The sequence below is a fragment of the Temnothorax longispinosus genome, chromosome 4 (genome assembly GCF_030848805.1).
Source record: "Temnothorax longispinosus isolate EJ_2023e chromosome 4, Tlon_JGU_v1, whole genome shotgun sequence".
Classification (NCBI taxonomy): domain Eukaryota; kingdom Metazoa; phylum Arthropoda; class Insecta; order Hymenoptera; family Formicidae; genus Temnothorax; species Temnothorax longispinosus.
Window position 1 is genome coordinate 4,460,647 of NC_092361.1, and position 22,476 is coordinate 4,483,122.

Genomic DNA, 22,476 nt, shown 5'->3' on the forward strand with positions numbered 1-22,476 from the left:
ATCGCGAGACAATTGTGCCGGACAACCTTTGCCGGTTGAATGTTTATTACGCGGCTCTACTTTTTTTTTTACTGGCCTGAGATTTTATTCCTAAATTCTGCATCGCGAAAAATCGCTAATATGGTCACAAACAGTCGCGGCCGCGACCGCGCATTTTTTTTTCGCGGACGATTTAAGCTCGAGATGGATCGCGCTCTGCGACAATTCATTATCACGGCAGAACGAACCTCAGCTATTGTAGCAAGGCTCGTCCGAGATTAATTACGGCTTCATCTGCGCGTGAAAAACCGCCGCGCTCGTCATGCGACACGCGTAAATCGATCTGAGGAACGAAAGCGACAAGTTTGTCGATAATAACAGGACTGCCAATACTGCTTGATCGTTCGGTAATAATGACACAGTAAAATTATATTAATAGCGACTTTTTTTGTGCGAAGGAAGAGTTATAACGACGTGATTGATATCTGTGCCTCTCCACGCCTCGCCGGTACCCATTTCTCTATACATAACGTTCTCTTTTACATATATATTTTTATATATATATAAATCTAAATTTTATAATATGTATTTATAATGTTCATATTTATATATAACACACTTGTTCTAGACGTCAAATGCATTGACTTCGAAGCTCGGATGATCGACACCCTCCGATCCTCTTCTTTCTCATTTGCTGTCCATTGACCTGCACGGTTTTTCTCCCTATATTCTTCTCGCCCTCTACCCGATATATGCTGCCTCAATATATATTTGCTATGCTGCTACCAGTGACGGGTAATTGCAGCGCGCGATGTACGCAACGTACATATATACGGCTAAACATTGCGCGGAACGTTCTGAATATTTTTTTATATGTTCATTTAAATTAGAAGATACATCTCGAAGTACTCGTTTATATTTGGCGGATACGCGTTTGTACCTCTGTGGACGCCGCTGTGCTCGCCGCGATACCTCCGTCAAATATCCGATAAACCTGTGTGGAAGCTGCACGGGTCAGTGAAATTCACGGTCAAAAGTCGTTCGAGAAATGCCCTGAAGAGCCGATTCTTATCGACCCGCGCAGTTTCCAACAACGCGAGCAAATTATTACCCGAGAAAACAGGATATATTAGAATTTATACAGGCATGAACTCTACTGTACACACGAACATTCGATCATATACGCACCGTGCGCGCCAACAATCGGAATACCTCTTGCAAAAGATGAAATATTTACTTAACGTTACGTGAGCAATATATGGAAACGAGAGTACAATTTCTCTAATTAAAAACAATTCTCACACCCGATCGTCTCAATCCACATCGATCATTTTTTTTCTTTCTATTGAAAACTTCTTGGTACCTACTTTTGCGACGGTGAAGATCCACCCTTTCATTTTGTGCGGCGTCGCCGCGCAAAAGAAATTTCGCGAATGAATAATTTCAAAAAGATGAAGGGAAAACTCCTTCGTTAATTTCGATTGGAATCGAATAAGAATTGTTTGCAATAAATCTTCATCTTTCGTCTATCTTTCAGCGTTTAAGAGTGCCGTTAAAAATATAAAGAAGACAGTTTACGCGGCGCAGGTTTCATCCCTCGCCAGTGTCCCGAGAATATCGGATGCGTCACGTCCGCCTTCGTCTCGTTCGTTTTCTCTCGATCGCGGCGTATCTTTTTAATTCGCGCGCGCGTGTGTGTGGGCGGTATGCTTTAAACATCAACGAAAAAAATTGAACTCGATCGGACCGACGTGTGCGTGTGCGGGGATTACACGTCGCGCGATCGAAATCGTCGCCGCCGACGCGAGAGGAAAACGAGAGGAATCGTCCGGCGCGCAACCGATTTTTTCCCGCGAAAGCTGCACCTTCGGCGAATCCTGCGTACGCGTGCGACGCTTTGTCTTTGTAAAAACGTGGCAATTTGATTGTTTAATCCGAGATACTTGGCCTCGAGGGTAGTCTCGCGACTCTTCGGATGGAAAATGCGACGACGCGGCCCGTCGAATATCCATAAGTCTCTCTCGCGCCTTCCCTTTCGTTTTTTTTGTATTATTATACTTCTCTTTTGTGCTACGCCTCCCGAAACTACTGCCGACTTACTTGGCGACACGATAAAATTTATTACTTAATGCTCTCTCTATATATAGTTCGCTATTATTAATCTTCTTCTCTTCTTCACGTAAATACGTATACGAGTATATAATCTGTACGCGTCCGTTTTTTTTGGGGGGGGGAGGGGTTGTACGTGTATGTACGTGTGTGAGTACTCGGGTTTTCACACCGCGTGAATGTAATTAGCTCGGATGATCTCGTCCTGACTTAATTATAATCGTGTATCGACGATTTCAATTGACTATATACGGTCGAAAGGTGGGCACGTTTTCTTTTCACGCACGTTAATTATGAACAATTGACTTCGTACTCGTTTCTAAAAAACTTATAATCAGACATCAAAGAGCTCTCTCTCTCTCTCTCATTCCTTCTCACACTCTGTTCCGAACAGTATACTCTCTTTAATTTTCGCGCCCGAATTTTCGCTAAAACACCTCGTTATTCGCACAATATATCCTCGCTGGATAAAAGTCGTTAGAGAGCGAATTGTTATGTACTGCATAAAGAAAAAATTTACGCGGCTCATTTTCTTGCCAGCACAATAAGCTTGACGTACAAAAAGAATCGGCAAGATAAGAGAAGTTGGAAACTTTACACAAAATCGATTTTAGAGAAACAATATCAACGATGCAACAGATAACGGCAATAATTAGATATTTGGATGCTACAATCGCGTCATTGTTCTCGTCGATACTCAACGAGGTACTGTTGGAAGTATTTTTATTATTCTCGTTGTATTTAACTTTCGAGAAATATTATTAGATCCTTGCGAATAAAGCAAAGTGCTTCTTTAATACTGTTCCATGCGACTGATTGTGACTTGTGAGTATGTCTGCAGTAAATCTCTAATAAATACTGATAGTAATATTCTGATAGTAGAAGAAGAATAGCAAAAATGTTTAAAAAATAGACAAAATTATTAAATATTAAAAACGCGACACAAATATTAACTGGTTCTATAAATGCAATATTATACATCGCATATTCACATGGTCATATTAATAGATTATTAATTACTTATAGACGCAATTTAATTTAATAAAATAATTAATATTTAATTTTCCCAATTATTAATATTGTTACGCTAAATGTAAACTCGATTTCTAGATTAATCTATAAAGCTATTTATAAAATATGGATTTTTTTTCTTAAAAAGAATTATAAGTCATCACAATATAAAAACACAATGGAAAAAACATTAATTTGATTTGTCTCATCTTCGTTCTCAATAAACGATTCGTCATAAGAGTATTTTGTAAAGTCTCTATAATCTATGTCTATAAACAAATGAAAAAATATTTTGCAATTTCTCATCGTGCAAAATTATTTACAGCGTACCGCTAAATTCACCAATATTCCTTCAGGAATAAAATTTACAGTTATTTTTTCGTTCAATTTATCAGAATTTACATATTATTCTCTGTTAAATCGTTAAGTATTAGTTTCTTGAAAACTTTTACTCTATTAATATTAATAAACATAAAGTTATGTGTACTTATTAATTATTACCTACTTTCTTTCCACGATATATATAATGCTTAACTTTTTTTCATGATTTATTATTTATTTATGTTATAAAGTATTACAGTGGAAGATAGTAAAAATTGTTACGATTTAATATTTTTTCTTTCCTGGAATTTAATAAATTTACTTCTCTATTTAACTCAGAAATGAATTTATCGATACGCTGCAATCGGACGAGATTGAAATCGAGACGCATCGCTTCCCTCGAAAAAGAACGAGACCTCCGATTTTCTTACTAAATTAAAAAAAAAATAGCAGCTTACCTACATTTACGCTACGTTAACTTTCGACTAATCGTAATCGTCAGCGTCCGCCGTTGTTTCTCCTTCTCTATTAATCTCGGGAACGCTGAGAAATACTTAATAGGGACTTTATACACATATTACGTTTACCTCGCGCGATCGCGCTATTTGTTATAAAGTAATTTATCTAAATTGTATGCGCCGGTCTATGTCTTATCAGCGTGAATCTTAACACGAGTATGCCGACTACGACTCCGCTCCGGAAAACGGAGCTCGGACCTTATCGCGAATTTCTCGGCGATCGGAGGACCGAGTTTGTCTTCCGCGGCGCAAACATGTTCGTCCTCGTTAGCTCCCCCTCGTAAAGCGCATAATCTGAATATCCATTTGTCTACCTAGCTACACGGAGCCTTCGCGAGGGCTCCATCACGCGCGTTACCACACATACGATGGATTTCGGCAGGCGATTAATCAGTTATTTAGACCGTTCGCCGAGTCCGTTTCGTCCCGACGAAATCGGCAAGCTCCATTTACTTACAGACATCGTGAATCAGGGTGATTTATAAATGGTAAACCGGAGAGGTGTTGCGCCGGACTTCGGAAACATACACGTGAGATATGCGGTTTTTCTTTTTACGTGTACATATCTTGCTGCTCGTGAGGGTGTCGTGGTGTGTTTGCGAACATGTGTCTCGTGTAGCACACAATGATGCACAGAGAACAGCATCATGCAGGAGAGAGATTTCGAAGATCGAAAACTGCAGCGACACGGGTCACATGTCGTTCTTGATTCGACGTCGCTACGCGCTGAATTATCATCCATTCTGTGTCGATATTTTAGAGATATTTCTCAAAATTGAGGAGGAATATCTATTAATATAATAAAATTATCATATCTATTTTCATGCGTAGCGATACTGTTATCGAGCCAATAACGACATAGTAATGTCTTAGCGAGTGTCCACGTGCCGGAAAGATCAAAGTTTCTAGTAATAGCGGTAATAGTATAGTAGAATTATATAGTAACAGTAGTAGAATAATAGTAATAGTAATAGTAGTAGTAGTAGTAATAGTAGGCCGTTCGAAGTAGATGGCGAAGGGGAAGACGACGACAGGCAGTAGCATAGCGATAGTTCGACGATCAGTTCGAGCTGGAAGAAAAGTCACTGGGAAAAAAGAGGAACTGAAACAGAGATCTGGAAAATTAATGGAATTAAATAAAAATTAAATCTCTCTTGAGAAGATTCCCTCCGGAATTAATTACACCGAACAATCGAGTCTCGACGTCCCGAGGAAAGGAAATGTCGGTCGATTAAACAAAGAAAAAAGAAAGAAAAAGAAAAAAGAAATTAAAAGGATTATCAAACGGGATTTCATCGAAAATTGAAGCTCTAGTACTAGTATACAGATATTATTGCTGCGGAATGAAAGGTATCGCGATTGCAAGTATCACAGCAACGTGTGAGGTATCTCCCCTCACGTAACGAGCTACGTAGAGGGAAAAGAAGAGCGCATTATTGGAGTCGTGAGTCTTAGAAAAAGGGACAGGGTTATAGTACATATATATACATTGAGATAAGAGTGTGTGTATATATATAGCATGTATATATATAGTATACAGACAGATGTAGAGCTACATAGATATACGGAACGCTAGAGGTACAAGTAGAACATGATATATGGAATACGAAAATTATATAGAGTGCCACTAGACTTAGTTATGCAGCATGTTGACAATACAAAAACGTTAGTACGGTAGTGGTCAAGCTCGTCAGAGATAAACGCGACGTCCATTCAATAGCTCGTGCGGTTCCCCCGGTGCTCTCGCGCAAAATATAATCTTCCCCCGACGAGATATATGCATCTTTGCATCTTGTTCAATAAAAAAAAAAATACAAGTATTTACATCAAATATTTTCCAACAACGCGTTGAACGATCAATCCCCTCGTTTGCCGAGCAAGAATTTTAATATTCGTTCGATTCTTTTGGCCTGATAACGATTCTCGTCGTTCAAAGCCATTTATTCTAATTAATAATTATTGATTAGGATTTTAAATATCTCTCATCAATTTTCAATATATTAAGGATAAAGAGCGATACGCTCCGACGTAACAGAACTCGTTCCGAAAAATATGGATGGACGTCGAGAGTGATCTCTGACACATATCGGAAGTGTGTGTGTGTATATATAGATATATACACTTGTTGGCAAAAATTCAGTGCCACCGGAGCAAAATAATCGCACGGCTTACGATCGTGCTCGCAATCTCGACTCGGTCGATCGACGTCGCGGCGGAGACATTGCCAACGCATATATAAATTACTCTGTAAGGATCGCGGCTCGATCCATTCTCTCTTCTCCTCTCTAATACCACATTAGACGCCTCTTGCTTCCCTTCACTTCTCATCTCATTCTCTCCCTCTCTCTCTTTCTCTCCTCCCTTCTCGCCACTTCACTTCGCGCACTCTTTCTCGATTCTAAAAAGGTAATGACGTTGATCCCATAGAATACAGTGTTTTAAACATCTAGGCACAATTCCTAATGATTGTTTTGGGCGAGCTTGTGCGCAAGAAAATCTTCCTCCCTCACTCCCGAACGGCGAAACTCCGGTTTCTCGATCTTCCGTCGCGTCGTGAATGTTCTGCCCGCTTCTACCACAACGTCGCGGGCAATTTCTCAACAGAAGCGCATAACTAAGAACAATAATCCTTAGAGAGATGGAAAATACGTGTGCTTTAATTATTATTGAAATTGCGCGCAAAAGAGGTCGACAAATCTAAATATATGACGACTTCGATGTCTTCAATCTTCGTCAAATAATCTAGAGACAGTTTGATATAAAAATTTCTTTACTTCGCATTTCACTTCAATGTAAGATTGTGCAAAAATCATCAAGAGATCGAACAATTGTGATTAATTAACGATTAATTATGCGCTTCTCTCGCGTTTTTTTCTTTTCCGGCAATGCAGAGTTTTTCAGACGCGTTGAAAGATACGAAACACCAAGTTCGCGGTCACCCTTTCTTCCTGTGTAGACCGTAAGGGTCACCGCGCGCGTGTGGATCACGAGCATCGAGTGTGCAATTTGCGATTCACTCCGTTTTGATCCACATCGACGCGGTTTCTCTTAATTAAAAAAAAAGGCAGAAGTAAAAAGAAAAACAAGATAAAGTAGAGCGGGTCATATGAGCGGGAAGTCTGAGGATCGCGCGTGAGAAGCGACATAAGGAGTTTATCAATATGTGTGTGTATATATATTTATATGTATAATGCATACATATAATGCATCCCTCAGGGATAAAAAAAATAAATCGTTCCTTTTCGGGGAATAAGTAAGATCGCACGAAGCGCTCTTTAGGTCGCCCCCGAGGATCGCGCGTAATGGAAAAATGATTCAGGGAGAAGGGGCGATCAGGCGGCCGGAGATATACAGAAAAAAAAAACACAAAAAAATGGGTAGGTTTATTTTTTTTTCTTGTTTCAATCGTTTTCTTGACAAATCGAAGATTAATTATATGTATATGTACTTTCGTCCCGCTCGCTCGCGAAGTCTTTTTATTCTCGCTTCGACACTCGGTGATATCAGAGGAAGGGATGGTCAGTGGAAGAAATAAATGTGTCGAGAGGGATATAGTGTGACAGAGAAAAAAACGGTATAGAGATTCGCAACACCAAGTAGATGCAAAGGGAGGGAAAGGGGAAAAGGATAAGTGGAAATTTCGATTAAAAGTAATTGTTTTTTTTTTTTCGTTAAAAATGAGATAAAATAAAGAACAGGCAAGGACATACAGTTACTTACGAGCCGTAAACGCATTGACGGTTACAGTAAGAGCAAACATTGGTCGGAGCGGCAACAGTAGCACTCATAGTATAGTAGAGTAATACAATAGTAGAGTAATATAGATAATGATAAGAATAGAAGTATAGTATAAAGCACATACGATTTATATGTATATATAATAATAATATATGTATAGAGAGAGAGAGTATGTGAGAAAGATTAAGAGAGATAGAAGTAATATAGATGATGAAGAGAGAGAGAAAAGTAGAGAGACAGAAAAGATATAGTATAGTTATGATAGATGCTGAATAGAGTGTGATAACGATCCGCATTGCCATTAAACTCGATTATCGTAAGAAGATAAGGCGTGCCCCATCTTTCTCCTCTTTTTTTTTTAATTTTAAAAGTTACTGATGCTACAGTCATCGCAAATTAACTAGCAATGAGGATCGTCGTGAATTTTTCTGACGGAGAGAGAAAAGTTAAAGCGGAAAAAGTAAGAGTAATAATAGAATATGACTAATAGTGACTAATAGTGAACAGTGATGAGAATAGCAATAGTAGAGTAATAGAGTGGAGTAATAGAGTATAGCAGTAAGTGACAGATAAGAGTAAACAGTGATAGATAAGAGTAAGAGTGAACAGTAGTACGATTATCAAAGAGGGATAGTCCGGAGAAATTAATTAAGATAATGATAAAAATATGCTACGAACTAAGAAGTGCGTTTTCTAGCAGAGAAGAGCAGTCTCCCTCTCTCTCTCTCTCTCTCTCGGCACGTAAAATTAAGCGCGTCGTTAATGCTAAGATAAAAAAAAAGAAGGAGAATTTATTAAAGATAAGAATAAAGTAATTATAATAAGAGTAGATAATTAATATTAATTAGCGCTAATAATAGTAAGAATCGCAGTGGCGATGATAATAGCAACCGGCGACGATTAAAAAGTATAAAAATAAGATTAAAAGTAAAAGAAGCGCAAGGATAAAACGCAAAAAAAAAATACGATAGCTTCAGCGGGAAGAAGTAGTGAACGATGATAATACCGATAATGTCAAAGTGGTGGAACGGGAATACTCGTAAGACGCTAAAAACGCGGACAGACCTGGAAGATATGCAAATTGTACAATCGAACTTCTCGCACTCTTGTGATATGTACATAATATTCCCTTAAATATTTCCTGAGGTAATTTCACCAACGAGCATACACATAAACGTAAAGGAACTTATTTTTTTCGCGCAAGTGAGATTCGTGAAACGTTATCTCTAATTCACAGAAAAGTTACGCTCGTCTAAATACACACACCTCTTTCGGGCTAATGAAACAAATAACACGACAAGAAATTATAAATACGAATAGAATAGGAAAACAGGCATCTCTCGAGATGTTTTAAGGACAAAGTTAAATTAAGAAGAGAGAAAAATGTATACGTTACAAAACTTGGAACGATACGCAGCCAATGGAACAAAACGACGCGCCAACGATCGATCTCTTTTGAGATCGAACGGTAAAAGCGCCTCCAGATCTGTCGAGGTGGAAAATCGAGAAAAAAAATACTTTTTTTTTCGTAAAACAGGGCTGGGGTCCAAGAGTCGAGCTATAAAAAGGTCGTGGGCGATAATGTTAACAATATCGCGTCGGCGTACACTGTACAATGTGTTTTGGTTTCCGTGGTGAGCGTGTCGCGCCAAAAAAAAGGCACGTGGAAGATCGTCAATCGTATGTGTTTCACGCGTGTCAAAAAGTATATATATCTTTGTGTTTTAATAATATATATTGTATATAATAATATATATATATATATATATATCTCATGCATGTGTGTATGTATGATAAATGCGAACGTGTGGATGTGCGCGCGTCTCGCGTAAATGCTGATGACCGGACAATAAAAAGATCGGTCTCGTCGATCGTTTTCTTCGACGATCCGAAAAAAAGAGTCTCTCCTCCCTTTTACTCCTCTCCTTTTCTCTTTTCTCCACATTACAACTGTGTGTTCCCTGAATTTTTGTTTCTCTTACTTTCTTCTTTTTCTCCTGCCGCGCGCTTCCATCGCGATTCGTGCACCGCGGTGCAGGGCGCAACGAATAAAATAAAATAAAAAAAAAAAAGATCACTCGCGATCTCCGCCTTCCTACCGATAGACTAATCCCTAATCGAACTTACTAAGAAAGAGCTTAACCGTAAAACGCCCGCTCTGACAATGGTTCTCGTCGAAAGAAAATTGTCTGTTTTGCCGGAGACGAGCTGATTGTGACTTGCAACGCAATTCCTGGCCCATGATTGGTTTTCTCTCTCACATATATATCTTTTTTTTTTCGAAGATTTATCAGATTTTAGAGCGCGCCTCGCCGACGATCGACCTCCTGCTGACGCGATCCCGCACGTTTCCAGATTTTATCAGCCGTGCTCACGCGTAGCAAATATTGTTTTCCGCAATAACGGAGAAATATCTTTCAAAAGACTGAAAGATCTCCTTTTTTTTCCTATCATTTTTATCGACAGCGACGTGCGGGATTGCCATCAGCTGTTGATCGGATCGGCGAACGGCGACTGTGAGACGAGGGAAAGAAGGAAGGTAGACGCAGAAAACCAAGGATCTTCCTGGGCACGGAATTTTGGAAAGTTCGAGAGCTAAAAGGCGGAGTTGACACACTTGTCACGATAGGCTTGGAAGTTTTTTTTTTTGCAAATAGGCGAAACATAGCTGGCAAGATTGCTCGGAAAGGCTTGGAGCGAAGAAGTGATATATGTACAACCTGAGATTTTTCATGAAATTACCGAAAAGGATGAGAAACGTTAAAGATGTTACTCTAAGCTCTATAAATTTATCGAACGAAATATATTCCATTTTCAATATTCATTCGCGAACGATTTTTATAAAATTTCTCATTAATGCGCCAACCAATAGGAGACTCAACAATGCAGCTAACATATCGTTAAAAGGCAATCCGTTAAAGATATATTTTATCGGCCACGAAATGTCGCGAAGACATAAAACTGTCCTTCCAACAATCGTCTTGCGAGAGAAACATCGATCTAGTTACAAATCTAGAACACCGTCGGATAAATAAGTCGCGATAACGACGCGAGCCGGAGAGAAACGAATCAACGTATTTTTATCTCTATATCTTCCTTTTTCTTTTCTTTTATTTACAGTTTTCTGGCTTGTTAGATTGCGAATTCGCGCGCCTAGTTGTCCGCCAGCTCGGTGAAATTCTCTCGAAGAAGGAAAGTCCACGATCGGAGAGTATGATGGGGGAAAGCCTCGTTGTAGGGGGCGGGGATGATAGGGGGATGTGAGGGGACCGAGAAAAAGAAGGAAACACGAAGAAAGGGGGTTCGGTGCGTAGGCAGCTTATCACGGCTTTTCCGAGATTTCCTTCGTCAAATTGTCGATACAGAGAGTCGAGTGATTGTCATTTAACTATACACATTACTTAAGTCTGGAGGCTTAATTAGAAAGGAGCTACTACACGACTCTAAGACGCTACTAACGTTTCTTTTTTTTTTTTTAACTTCGCTAAACATTCCTCGTTACACATCGCCGCCTTTTTCTCTCCTCCTCTCTTCTCCCTTAAGCGACTCGCTTCTCATCGCCTTAATGACTACTGCTTAGTTAATTTCTACAACTCTCGTTGACTTACAACGTACAGCGGTTTTTCTTTTTTACGTAATTCAGCCGTCCTTTGTACGTGCCGCTAATCGAGAAGAAACAAACAGATACCCTACATTTCCGACTACGAAGGTGTCGTCTCGTCACGAGAGGCTCTAAACGATCCCCTCAATCTCGCTACTTCTCTCTCTTTATCACCTCGAAAATTAGGCTCCATTGAATTGTACGTTTATCTCTACGTTCGCGTTCCTCCTCTCTTACGGTATACCTGGTTATATCGGCATGGCGACAGCGATAGAGCGATACAGTCTCGGTACTACTCGAAATATTTGATAGCGGCTCCGTCATCGAGGCCTCTCTTTGCTATTCTTCCCTTAAAGTAAGAAACCCACTGTAGGACTACGAGACGTAAGGACCGGTCGAACCGCTTCCTTCTCCGCGAACGAAGGTAAAATTGATTGACAGGTTGATCGATCGTTCGTTCGTTTGCGGTCCTACCGTCTCGTCTCCGTCACGCCTCCGTCCTCGAAATCTAAACTGGCCCTCGTGACCCTCGAAAGTAAGAGCCAGGCAAGAAAATCGCGGAATCACTCAGTCAATAGGCACACCAACGAATAATCCGCGTGTCCCAGCGACCTATGCATGTCGATACGTTATTTACGCAGAAGAAGAAACCTCGCGTTTCGGATTCTCCTCGTCCATCCGCGCCCAAAGGATCGAGATAACAATCGATGTGATAAACGCAATCTGAAAAAGCTGAATTTAAGATTTTAGCTTTATCTAAAGAATAATATTAATTGTTGGCGTTTTGATGTAAAAGTAAAGTATAATCTTCACAAGTTCTCCGAGTCTTTATAGAGTGTATCATCCAATTGTGATTGTTTTAATATTATAGCGTGTAATTTGGAACCGATCGCTATCTCAACCCTTCCTATCGGTTACTCGATCCGCTCTCTTACTGTCGACGTTCTATCCCGAAGACCTCTTTGTTACGGTCCGCACTTTGGAGACCCTGTGTGTCTTTTAAATGCTTCTCCCCTCTCGCGATAAACTAATGTTATACTTATTTTAATTTTTCGAGCTGTGTTTTTCCGTGTGAGTGTATGTGTTTTGTGTACGTCGTGTGTATGTCGTCAAGTCGTATTTTCTTGCTGCTGGCCGCCCGTTACCATAAAATTCAAACTGTTCTCTCGATATTAAGAAGAAGGAATCACTTGCGAGTCGTGATGGACTGCCAATAACTCGCAATTGTGAGAAACATGATAGATCGCGACGTCCTAACTCTAATACACGGAAAAAAAAACTTGACGCGAGAAAACGGGGACGCCGTCGGCAGCGATGACGCGTTCTTGGATCTGTTCCTTTCTCGGTATAAACAACGCCTAAGGCCCCGGTTAGGCAAGCAGATCGTATCCTGATAATTTTCTCAACGATGTATCTCTAAGATAGCACAGATATAGTCATTTTAAACTCATCATATACATATATATTTTTATACCTCACGCCTCTATCCGATCACGTTAACGTTGCATATTGTATGTACGTGTGTATGTGCGTGTGTACGCGTGTCCTCCTCCGTTTATGCCGTTTCCATGTACTTGAGAGTTCCGCCGCGTATTATACAATATATATATATTTATATAGATTAATCTCTCTAATTTATGATAATCCGTAACACGTTAGTAACCCTATATATAGACTTATCCCTTATTAATAAAATATAGATTATCGGGATGCAGCCGCCGCGCATTTTGGACACACCTGTTACAATGCGATATATCAAATATATAATAGATATAAGTCCGTGTGTGTGTGTCTGTCTGTGTGTATGTATCTGTGTGGGTGTATGTCTGCTTGTATGCTCGCGTACATATTATAGTTCAATGTTATACCTTCTGTGTGTAGGCTAAGCTTCGTTTACTAACGTGGCTCTCTATCAGACCCCGAATTTCCTTTGGTCCGAGTGCAACGTCTCACCGACGTCGCCGCGCCGTCGATTCTCCCCACCCCCGTGTCTAATGACTCTTCCCTCGGGATCAACGAACCGTGCGATCATCGATACGCGGAATTTTACACATTAACAAGAAACAGACATCGCGTCAGGATAATGAAACCGTTAACGCCCGCTTGAACATCCTTGTTGGAGATCTTTTTTTCTTTGATTACGATTCGCGATCTACCACTCGCTGCCCGGATGTTCTACGTTCTCCTGGACGCACGAAAGGGTAGCGCCTACTAGTCGCGAGGGAGGGATGAAAGCGAACCCCCCCCCCCTGAACTATACCGGCCGATTCGTCGCGCGACGAGTCTGGGGAAATTTCGGAGTCTGAATAAATTCTACGACACCATGTAGCGAGTGCTGGCTACTCCAACCCTCACCTCGGCCCCCCTCAACCCAGCTAGTGATATAGTCGATCTATCCGTCTACAGGGTGCCTCCTCTCTTTTCTTCTTCATCTCTCATTTTTTTCTTCTTTTCTTTATCACGCGAGGACCGTCCGAGCGGAAAGGAGGAAGGCCGATCTAACGTGTCGTACGGCGACAGAATAAACCGAATAAGTGTGCGATTTAACGTCGGGCACCCTGTAGATATCTATAGCTCCGTATTATGGCTGCCCCGTTTCCGGTACGACGTATTCTACTAATAATAATAGTCCATCACGGAAAGAAGCGGCTCGCGCCGCTCGCGAAACGAGTTACTTTGGCGATAACGCTTCGGAAGGAACCTCGCGCCGAATTCCTCCTCCTGCGAGCAGAAAAGCTGATTGTCACCATTAGCGTGGTGTGGATGTCGAAAAAAAAAGAAAGAAAGACGAAAAGGGGAAAGAAACGTTCGGGGTTTACGTCGCGAGAAGACATTCCGAAAACGAGAGAGAAAGAAAAATGAAGAAAGGGGATGAAACGCTGGGTGCGTGCGTTTACGTGGATCGTCACGTGTTGTGTGTATTCCGTGTGGATGGGTGGTGTGCGGACGCGTGCCGTACGCGTCGGCAGGAATGTGCTAAGAAACGGCCGGCAAGCGACAAAATGTAATTAGCGATCTGGCGTGAACGACGGTGGGTGCTCGACGTTGCGATTCGCGAAAAAGATACACGTATTTGTGTATGTTTGTGTATATATATATATGTATGTATAAATCGAAATATATATATATGTAGCTCGGGAAATCGAGTAACACTCTCTGTGCGAGCTGTTCAGGTACGCTTAGACGATATTCGTGCCGGAAGTAAGAATTGTACGGAAGCTCCCCGCACAGTCTCTCCCTCCTTTTTTTTCCAATCCTCGTGGCACTCTCACGCTAGGTTCCGCGATATGCGATAAGAATCAAGGAGATACGAACGTGTAAACGCGTGTCAGCGCGCGGGCTGTATACAAGACGCTTTAAAGGTGCCGCACGAAAAACGATCCTGGCAAACGGAACGGGCAAAGTAGGATCCACGTAAGAGCGAGAAGCGCCTCTTGAATTTCTAGATCAATACAACAGAGCGAACTAAGCGAGCCACCTAAAAACGAGAAGAATCTATTTCATTCGGCCAAATAAAAGCTGTATCGCGCGCTGTATGTATATACATCCGTGAGCGATCGCGGAGATGTATTTTCGGTGTATTATTAATGGATATATATATATATATGAGTGTATGCGCGAGTGTGTATGTGTGTGTAGGTTTCGTGATTTGCCTCTCGTGTGAGGCAGACGTTGCAGTCCGGGTGCTCGGAACGTGTGTGTCCGGTTAAGAATGTATAAATGCAGTCGAAGTAAATAATGTAGTATCAGAGGTCCGAAAGACACAGATCATAGATGCAAAGACTGGCCCCTTCGCTCATGCCGGCTACTCGCTACGTCTCTAAACAACTAGCTGATTGGTCAGTATTCGATCAAAGCGAGACCGCCGATCAGGGGGGGTCCCACGTTATGACCGTGCGAGGGGGAGAACCCCCGGGGATCGGCGTCCGCACGATCGAACAGGGATATCCCACTGATCACCAAGAAATCCCATTCTAGAATATTAACTGCTAGCCTACTTTGGCACAAACAGCACATCATGCCCGAGCCGGCATTCGCTTTGTTTTATATTTTTTTTTCACAGTTTCGTCACTTTTCCCGCCTTGTACGATCGCTGCGCGGTTCTCGACATGGAGGAACTCCTCTTCCCACCCCCTCTACGTAGTTCATCCGTCCAGAGTCGCGCGACACTACACTCGCGTGAATACAACTCGTTCGCTCCATCTCTCTCTCTCTATTTCTCTCGCACTCGCGCAATTACTCTCTCTCTTTCTCTCTCTCCCTCTCGCTCGCCTCAGTTACGCCTTCGCATAACAGTCCTTCCAACACGCGCTATTCATCTTCCTACTTCTCTCTACGATCAGTTATGTTATATCAGTAAAATTTAATTGACTCCAACAGAACGTCGATTAGACAGAAACCCGTGGGCTTCGCCGGTGCGCGCGCGGCACGTTTCATCGCTTAAGGACTTCAGGATTCTCACTCTTGATAAAAATGAGAGATCGATCATCCTCAATGCAGCGCCCGATTAAAATTCCGCCTCGCGCTTCTCGACGAGGACACCCCAGACGCCTCGAAAACCGTCCCAATCGATTTCTACATCTTGCGCTTTATCATCACGTCGAGCTACATCATGCTTCTACTAAATCCCCGTAAATACGATTCTAGCTTATTACTTTGCTTTCATATCCACGTATTTATGCATCTACAACGCTCCGTCTAACAAGGACTCAACATTGCAAATGGGCTCATCGGATGATGGCCACCTCGAATACTAATTGTTTGATACTTTTCTCGAAATGTTCGCTTGTGTTGACGGGGCATCCTCACAATCGCCGACTACTGAAGGAATGCTTTGATATCAGGAACTCTCGACGGGGTAAAGCGAGGCTCGTCAAACGATGGATCTATCGTTGGCACAGAGATAGGATATACTCTTCTCTTTTCACACACGGATATCATCCATCGGCGCGAGCCATCTTCGAGGTGTCCCGAGTGTGTCACGTCGATCCGCCAAAATCGGTACAAACATTCTGCGCGCGCCCCGCACGTTGCAAACTTTTTAATTAGCGATATGTTCAACAGTTCACTCCTTCCTCTCCTAGTCAATTACTTATCTAGTCGCTTACTATACGATTAAGATCCTAACACATGCCTAAGCATCTATTCTAACTAAGAAATCTGCGCGCATTCAGTTGTATCTATGCGTCTGTGTGTATTTGTGTTTGTGTTGTATGTGTGTATTATAAATCAGACGGCGGTTGAAACATTTATCTTCGCGCGCGGCGCATGCATGATTGTGTGTATGTGTGTCTCGTGTCCGTGTACGTATAACTGCATAATTGTACGGTCTCGTAAAGACGCGGTTACGTGTGCGGGTGCGATATAATACTTATCTCCAAACTGAAACGTACAAATTATAAAAATGCCATCTGCGACGACCGTACGATGACGCGTGCAAAACGCGCCGCGTGGGCCTCGGAGCGAAGGACCTCGCCTCAGCCATCGAGCGTTCAGGCGCCGTTCGACCCCTCCTAAGAAGCGTTCGACTTCGCCGGATAGTCGAGAATACTGCAGGTACTCTTCGGGAGCGAGAAACTCACCCCGCGAAGAAGCATAAACGTAGGTCGAGCGGGCCTGAGTACGTTCAGAGTAGCGTAGCCCAATTAGAATTAGCTCTCAGCACGCAACGAACGACTTTGATAATTGCTTCGCTTCCGCCTTACGAACGGATCAACCAATCGCGAATAAGTAACGGATACGGAAAGAATTTTGAAGGCCGATTTTGGGGCCACCACCGCTGCGATTTCGGCTGCTGCCAATTCCGCGACGTAAAAATCAAGGCGAGGGCGATCGGTTCGTCGGCGAAGTAGTAGTACCTCGTGAAAGCATGCAAAAGGTCCCGTGACATTGGCCATTTTCTTACTTAGATACCCGGTTAATTAAACACGCCGTTCCCGTCGTACTCAATCGATCAGCATCGTCGATCGTATTGTCTCGCCCTCGAATGGAACGGAAGCCACGAAGAAGTACGCTCGGTCGCGCATGTATTTGGTCGTCAGAAGAATGAAGATTGTCTGGTGGGAAACGCTGCTGGTTTACGGCTGTCGGTCGCCGCCGTCGCCCGTGAACGTACGACGATCGTCGGGATGGACCTCGCGGTCCATTTATCTCCACTTGGCTCCCCCCTCGAGTCCGTTCGCTCGTCGAACGAACACGTCAACCTACGGAGACCTACTTCCGAACTGTGATATACGGACGCCGTCGCGCGCGCTTATCGCGAGATGGTCGCCCTTGTGTCCACGTAACTTTGAAAAATCCTTAACCGTAATCACTGTAGCGGTCCGGGCCGCGCGATCATGAATTTTACATGTATAATAATATATCTTATCTTCCCTAGCGTTAACTCTGTACAAGAGTCGAGGACTGTTCGCCACACTGCGCTATTTCCTCGCTCCCGTCTAATCTTAATCTCTCTTTCCTCTTTTACGCGTGCTTTCTCTATAGCCCGGCTGCTAGGCTCTTCGTCTCATTTGCATATAATCTCTCTCTCTCTTTCTCACTTTCTCTCTTTGTGTTTTTCTTTCCCTGCGACGGTCCTGGCTTTCACAAGAATGATCGATTTGTCGCGTTATTATCTTTCTCTTACTCTCACTCTCACTCTCTCTCTCTTTCTCTCCCCGTAATCGTCGTCTGTTTCTAAATTCCTCACATTAAAAATTATGAAATTGTCGCGTTAATACGCTCGAAAGCCAGCACCGGAAACTACCTTCGAGAAGGCCGTCGCGAATTTGCTTCTTCATCATCTAACTTGAGCGCTTGCAGCCCTGGTACATCTCGAAACACCCTAGCGACCCTCGAATCGTCAGAATCAACCGGATGCGGAAATAGGTGCGTGCCATATGTATAGACGTCCCAACAACAAGGGCAAGGCCTCGAAAGCATCCTAAGCTCGCTCGGACGAGGTAGCTCCTAGTCCGCTTGTGCTGCCGCTTCGAAGTCCGAGTGCGCGACGTAGTCCCGCATGGGTCACGCGTGCAGTGCAGCCGGTCGACAGCAGCGTAGCGATTCTCGCAGGAACGGACGAGCACCTGAGCGGATCCAGCTACGGGACCATCAATCGTAGACCGAAGCGGGTGACCAAAGGGGGACTAGGGTGTACGGCTGGTACCACTGCTGCTCGTGCGGTGGCGATTCTTGTTAGATGTTGCTCTTGGAGAACGACACTCTGAGATGGTTGGACTCGCTAAGCTGGTAGTTGTGCATTTTCTGCGAAAAGGAGAACGGTCGGCTTTATAGTCAAACAGTTGGAATTTGCATTACACGTCGTATAGTCGTCACTGTCGTCAGATATAACTTCGAATTAGATTTCAAGTAAAGTTAAAACTTTTTCTCCGTACTTTCTTTTTCCTCAAAAATACTTCCGTAAGAAGAATCGATACATATTATCTTTTTAAAATTGACACCACAAGGAATTCTATTTCTCGTCAGAAAATTAAGATTAATAAATAATAACAAAAGCAAATAAGTTTTAAAAACAAAGCTCCTTCAGAGTGAAAGTTGAGCAAAGGGCTTACAACACTTTTCCATAAAAATTGCAACTAATGAAACAAGAAGGAAGCCATATATAGGCTTTTCACCAGGAGGCCAAAGTTCAACTTGAGCTGTAACACTATTGACAGTAATAATGACTTACGATCAGCGCAGCCACGGCATCGTCCATGTTAGGCATCTGTATGAGAGCCATCTTTCTGTCCTTCGGGAAGAACTTGAAGGCTTTCACGGTGAAGCCGTTCTTGGTGAAAGCATCTTTGATCTCTTCCTCCGCTACCGTAGCCCTGAAAGAGTAAATTGAACGTCGTTAAGCCAGTGGAAGAAGAATGCCGCGTGAAATACTTGATTCATGCACCGTTGCTGGATCACTTACGGAATGTTTGATAAATGCAGAGTCGCGCTCGGCGGATAGATGTTCTGGTAATTCTTCGAGCCGGGTTTTTTAAATCGATGAAGGGTGCTGTTGGTGTAATCTTTCGTGAGGCCCGCGTCTGGCTGACCTTCTTTTGGCAATTGGACTGTTTGGTGTTTGCTGAGCATTACTTTGATTTGCTTTCCAAACACTCTTAACTTGTCCATATGAGTTAGCGCTGTTACATAAATTAAATAATATTAATTAGCCATTGATGTATTTAAATGTAACATAATTAAGCTGTAATTATAATACAGGTCATACATATATAAAATAAAAAACCGTGTTTTCTAATTTCTTACATTAAAAAATTCCATACTTCGAGTTTATAGAAATATATATATTTTTTTCGAGACAAATTTAATTAACAGATTATTTACGAGACTATTTACAAAATTCGATTTCAAGTCACCATTATGCATGCCCGCAATAAAATTCACTCACCTAAAAGCGCCTGATGAGGTTCGGCCATCTGTATTAGTGCCGAGTCTTTCTTGTTGTAGAGGATCTTCACACGCTGTACATCCCCGTAAACGCCTATATGCACAATACGCAAATTTCTCTTTAGTAAACTCGGACGGGAGCAACAAACCGCTTTTTTTTAGACAGGCTGTTTTGAGGATTATCGAAGATGAACGGGACAATATTTCGGTCGATCGAGATCGGGGTACGATCGGATCTAAGAAATCGGGACATGCAAGAGGCGAGCGATTCGGCTAGAAGCTTTACTTTCGGAGTACAAAGTTATTTCGGTTAACAAAATAACGGGAATCTGTTATAATATTTAAGAGTAATCTCCGTATTGATAATTCTATATATTTCAGAATGCACGCCATTTTTTCTATGGAACGTTCTCTTTTAATAATAATTTAATTTGCTAAAAAACTAGAAAAGCTAGAAGTTATTATTGTAGAGTAAATTTGCAATTATTAATATATTGATAATCAAATAAATTTTTGTTAAAATGAAACGCATTAAATTAACGAAACAGCGACAACATTTTATTACCCGTGTTTCCACCGAAGTTTAATTAATTTAAATTCTACATGTTTCGATGTTACACGTAGCTACGGAGCGAAGCGAATGAAATTTTCGCTGGCTAAAGTCGAAAAAATGGATGTCTACGGGGCGGACAGAAAATTTTTTAATAATTTTTTAAAAAACGCGTTTCGCAACACAGTACGTGATTTTTGTACGTTCGTTTGTAATTATCCGGGAAAATCTGCATAACAATCGCTCGCGGGAAGGAAAAACGCGACCGCAGCCGAGTCGCCACGCCTCGTTAATAGTGAGTTTTCCTATGGAATTACGTAAAATAAGCGAAAGCTTACGTAATATTAAGGTTGTGTGGAACTGATATTAATAAAATATTAATGAAATAATCTTGTATAAAGAGATGCTTGGAAATAGAGATTGTGAGAGAACGTGTGTTCGGTGGTGGTGGTCGAATGGGCGGCATGACGATATGGTGATGACGGTATGAACGGTGATTATGAAATTTGCGAATGGAGTAGCTTGTAGTAATAAAATAAGTTGAAATCACGAAAATATCGAAAGAGATACGGATTAAACGTTAATCAGAATGTGTTATGTATGGCGGATGTTTCGACGAGAATAAAACATGACGAGAGGGAAAGAATGAACGATGCTCGAGTTTTGTGAGTTGCCGAAAAGAAAAAAAGAGAGAGAAAAAAATAATCATACAAATAAAACAAAAAAAATAATAATAATGAAACGAAATAAAAACAAAACCGAGGAGGAAGGAAGAGATCTTTTCTTCTTTTATTTTTTGGTATGAAAACGTAAACCTCGGACGTGACAATCGTGTATGAGAAAGATTCTACGTTGGCGTGTTCGTTTTGTGCGTGTACACGTTTTGTCTTGGTTGACGTTATCCGCGAGGAATAATCTACGTGACCGAAGAAAAGATTCGGACGATTGTCTTCGCCTGTGCCATTTTCCATCTCTTTTTCTTTTTTTTCCCTTTCGTTTTAATCGCGCGTACAAGAATATCCGGAGATACGTGTGATGTCGCGTGTCACGCGCGCGTCCGGATTCGTGTGGTGTTGCGTATAATGCGTGAGAGCGCGAGGGTGTAAATATAATAATTAATAATGTAATATAATTAATAATATAAATGTGGAGACGTACCAAACAGGGTAAAGAGAGCGTCAGGCGTGACCATCTACACAGAGAACAGACAGAGTCCAGTCAGTAGTCAGCGAGTATAATAGGATTCAAATGTATAGTGTTGATGTGCGCACAAGATTCGCATTTCTGAAGTTAATGCTCGCGCGTAGCCACGGGAAAGAGATGTACTTCGTGCAAAATCGACAGAAGATACGATAAAAAAAATTCATTTTTTTTTTACATGGTGTATCCAGTATAATCGTCCACACGATAGATTTTTCAGTGAGTTTTCGTGACAAAAAAATGCGTTTTTTTTTTTTGCAAAAATTGAACATTACGATCGAGAGAGTGGTGGTTGCCAGACTGCGAGGCTTGTGCGCGACACAACGATAGTAGACACACAGTTATAGTACAGTAGTGACAAGTTGCAGCTGCGAAGTGTGACGTCGACACACAGTTTCTTGCCGAGGCGACATTCATCATCCCATAGTTGATGCTTCTTACGCGATAATGTTCGTCGGTTTTGTCATTGAACGCTACATCTAAGTTCGTATGCAGGAGCTGATAACAAGGGCACGTACGCTCTTAGCAAAGACACGAGAAATTGTTTAAACGTACGTACTAGATAACGGATATTGAAGACGCGTGATCCTTCATATCACAAGTACCGAAGTACGAAAAAGTAAATGAATGTCGCCTCGCAAGAAGTAACGTCGTTCAGTCGACGACGCTACGAATTAATTAGGGCGCAGGATGGTGACACGTTGGAGTGATTTGTATGTGTGTTTCGAAAATGAGCGGGGCAAGATCAGGGGCAGAATCAAAGGGTCTCGTGACGAAACAGGGTACATACGCATCGCGGCTCGATTTTTCCACCTATCTGACAGGAGGATCTTGTCCTATTATCCCAAATAAATCTTCCTCCAAAAAAAAATCGAGTTCACTCTTCCTCCGAATTCCGAAACGTTCGGAAACCGAAACGATTTAACTCTCTCGCTGTTTACCTTTTTGTTCTAAATTTGTACTACATTGACAAAAATTATTGTAAATTTCTTACGGTAATTTTCCATCTCGGTAACAAACGCAAACTTGGATCGCGAGATCTCTTGGCAATCAAGATGCGC

At 41.9% G+C, this 22,476-nt stretch overlaps 2 protein-coding genes across 16 annotated transcripts in view; one reads left to right on the forward strand and one right to left on the reverse strand.

The window, feature by feature from the left end:
- LOC139812023 (uncharacterized) overlaps window positions 1–22,476 on the forward strand; it is a 227,997-nt gene that overhangs the window by 134,651 nt on the left and 70,870 nt on the right. The gene's annotated exons all lie outside the window — the stretch shown is intronic.
- Heph (polypyrimidine tract-binding protein 1 heph) overlaps window positions 329–22,476 on the reverse strand; it is a 393,209-nt gene continuing 371,061 nt past the window's right edge. For all 10 annotated transcript variants that reach the window (XM_071776629.1, XM_071776622.1, XM_071776624.1 and 7 more), the window contains 5 exons: window positions 21,374–21,407; window positions 19,667–19,759; window positions 19,184–19,400; window positions 18,953–19,094; window positions 329–18,525 (listed from right to left, as the gene is read on the reverse strand). In XM_071776629.1, the coding sequence (XP_071632730.1) occupies window positions 18,457–18,525; window positions 18,953–19,094; window positions 19,184–19,400; window positions 19,667–19,759; window positions 21,374–21,407 (555 nt within the window). In that variant the 3' untranslated portion in view covers window positions 329–18,456. The remainder of the gene's footprint in view (window positions 18,526–18,952; window positions 19,095–19,183; window positions 19,401–19,666; window positions 19,760–21,373; window positions 21,408–22,476) is intronic.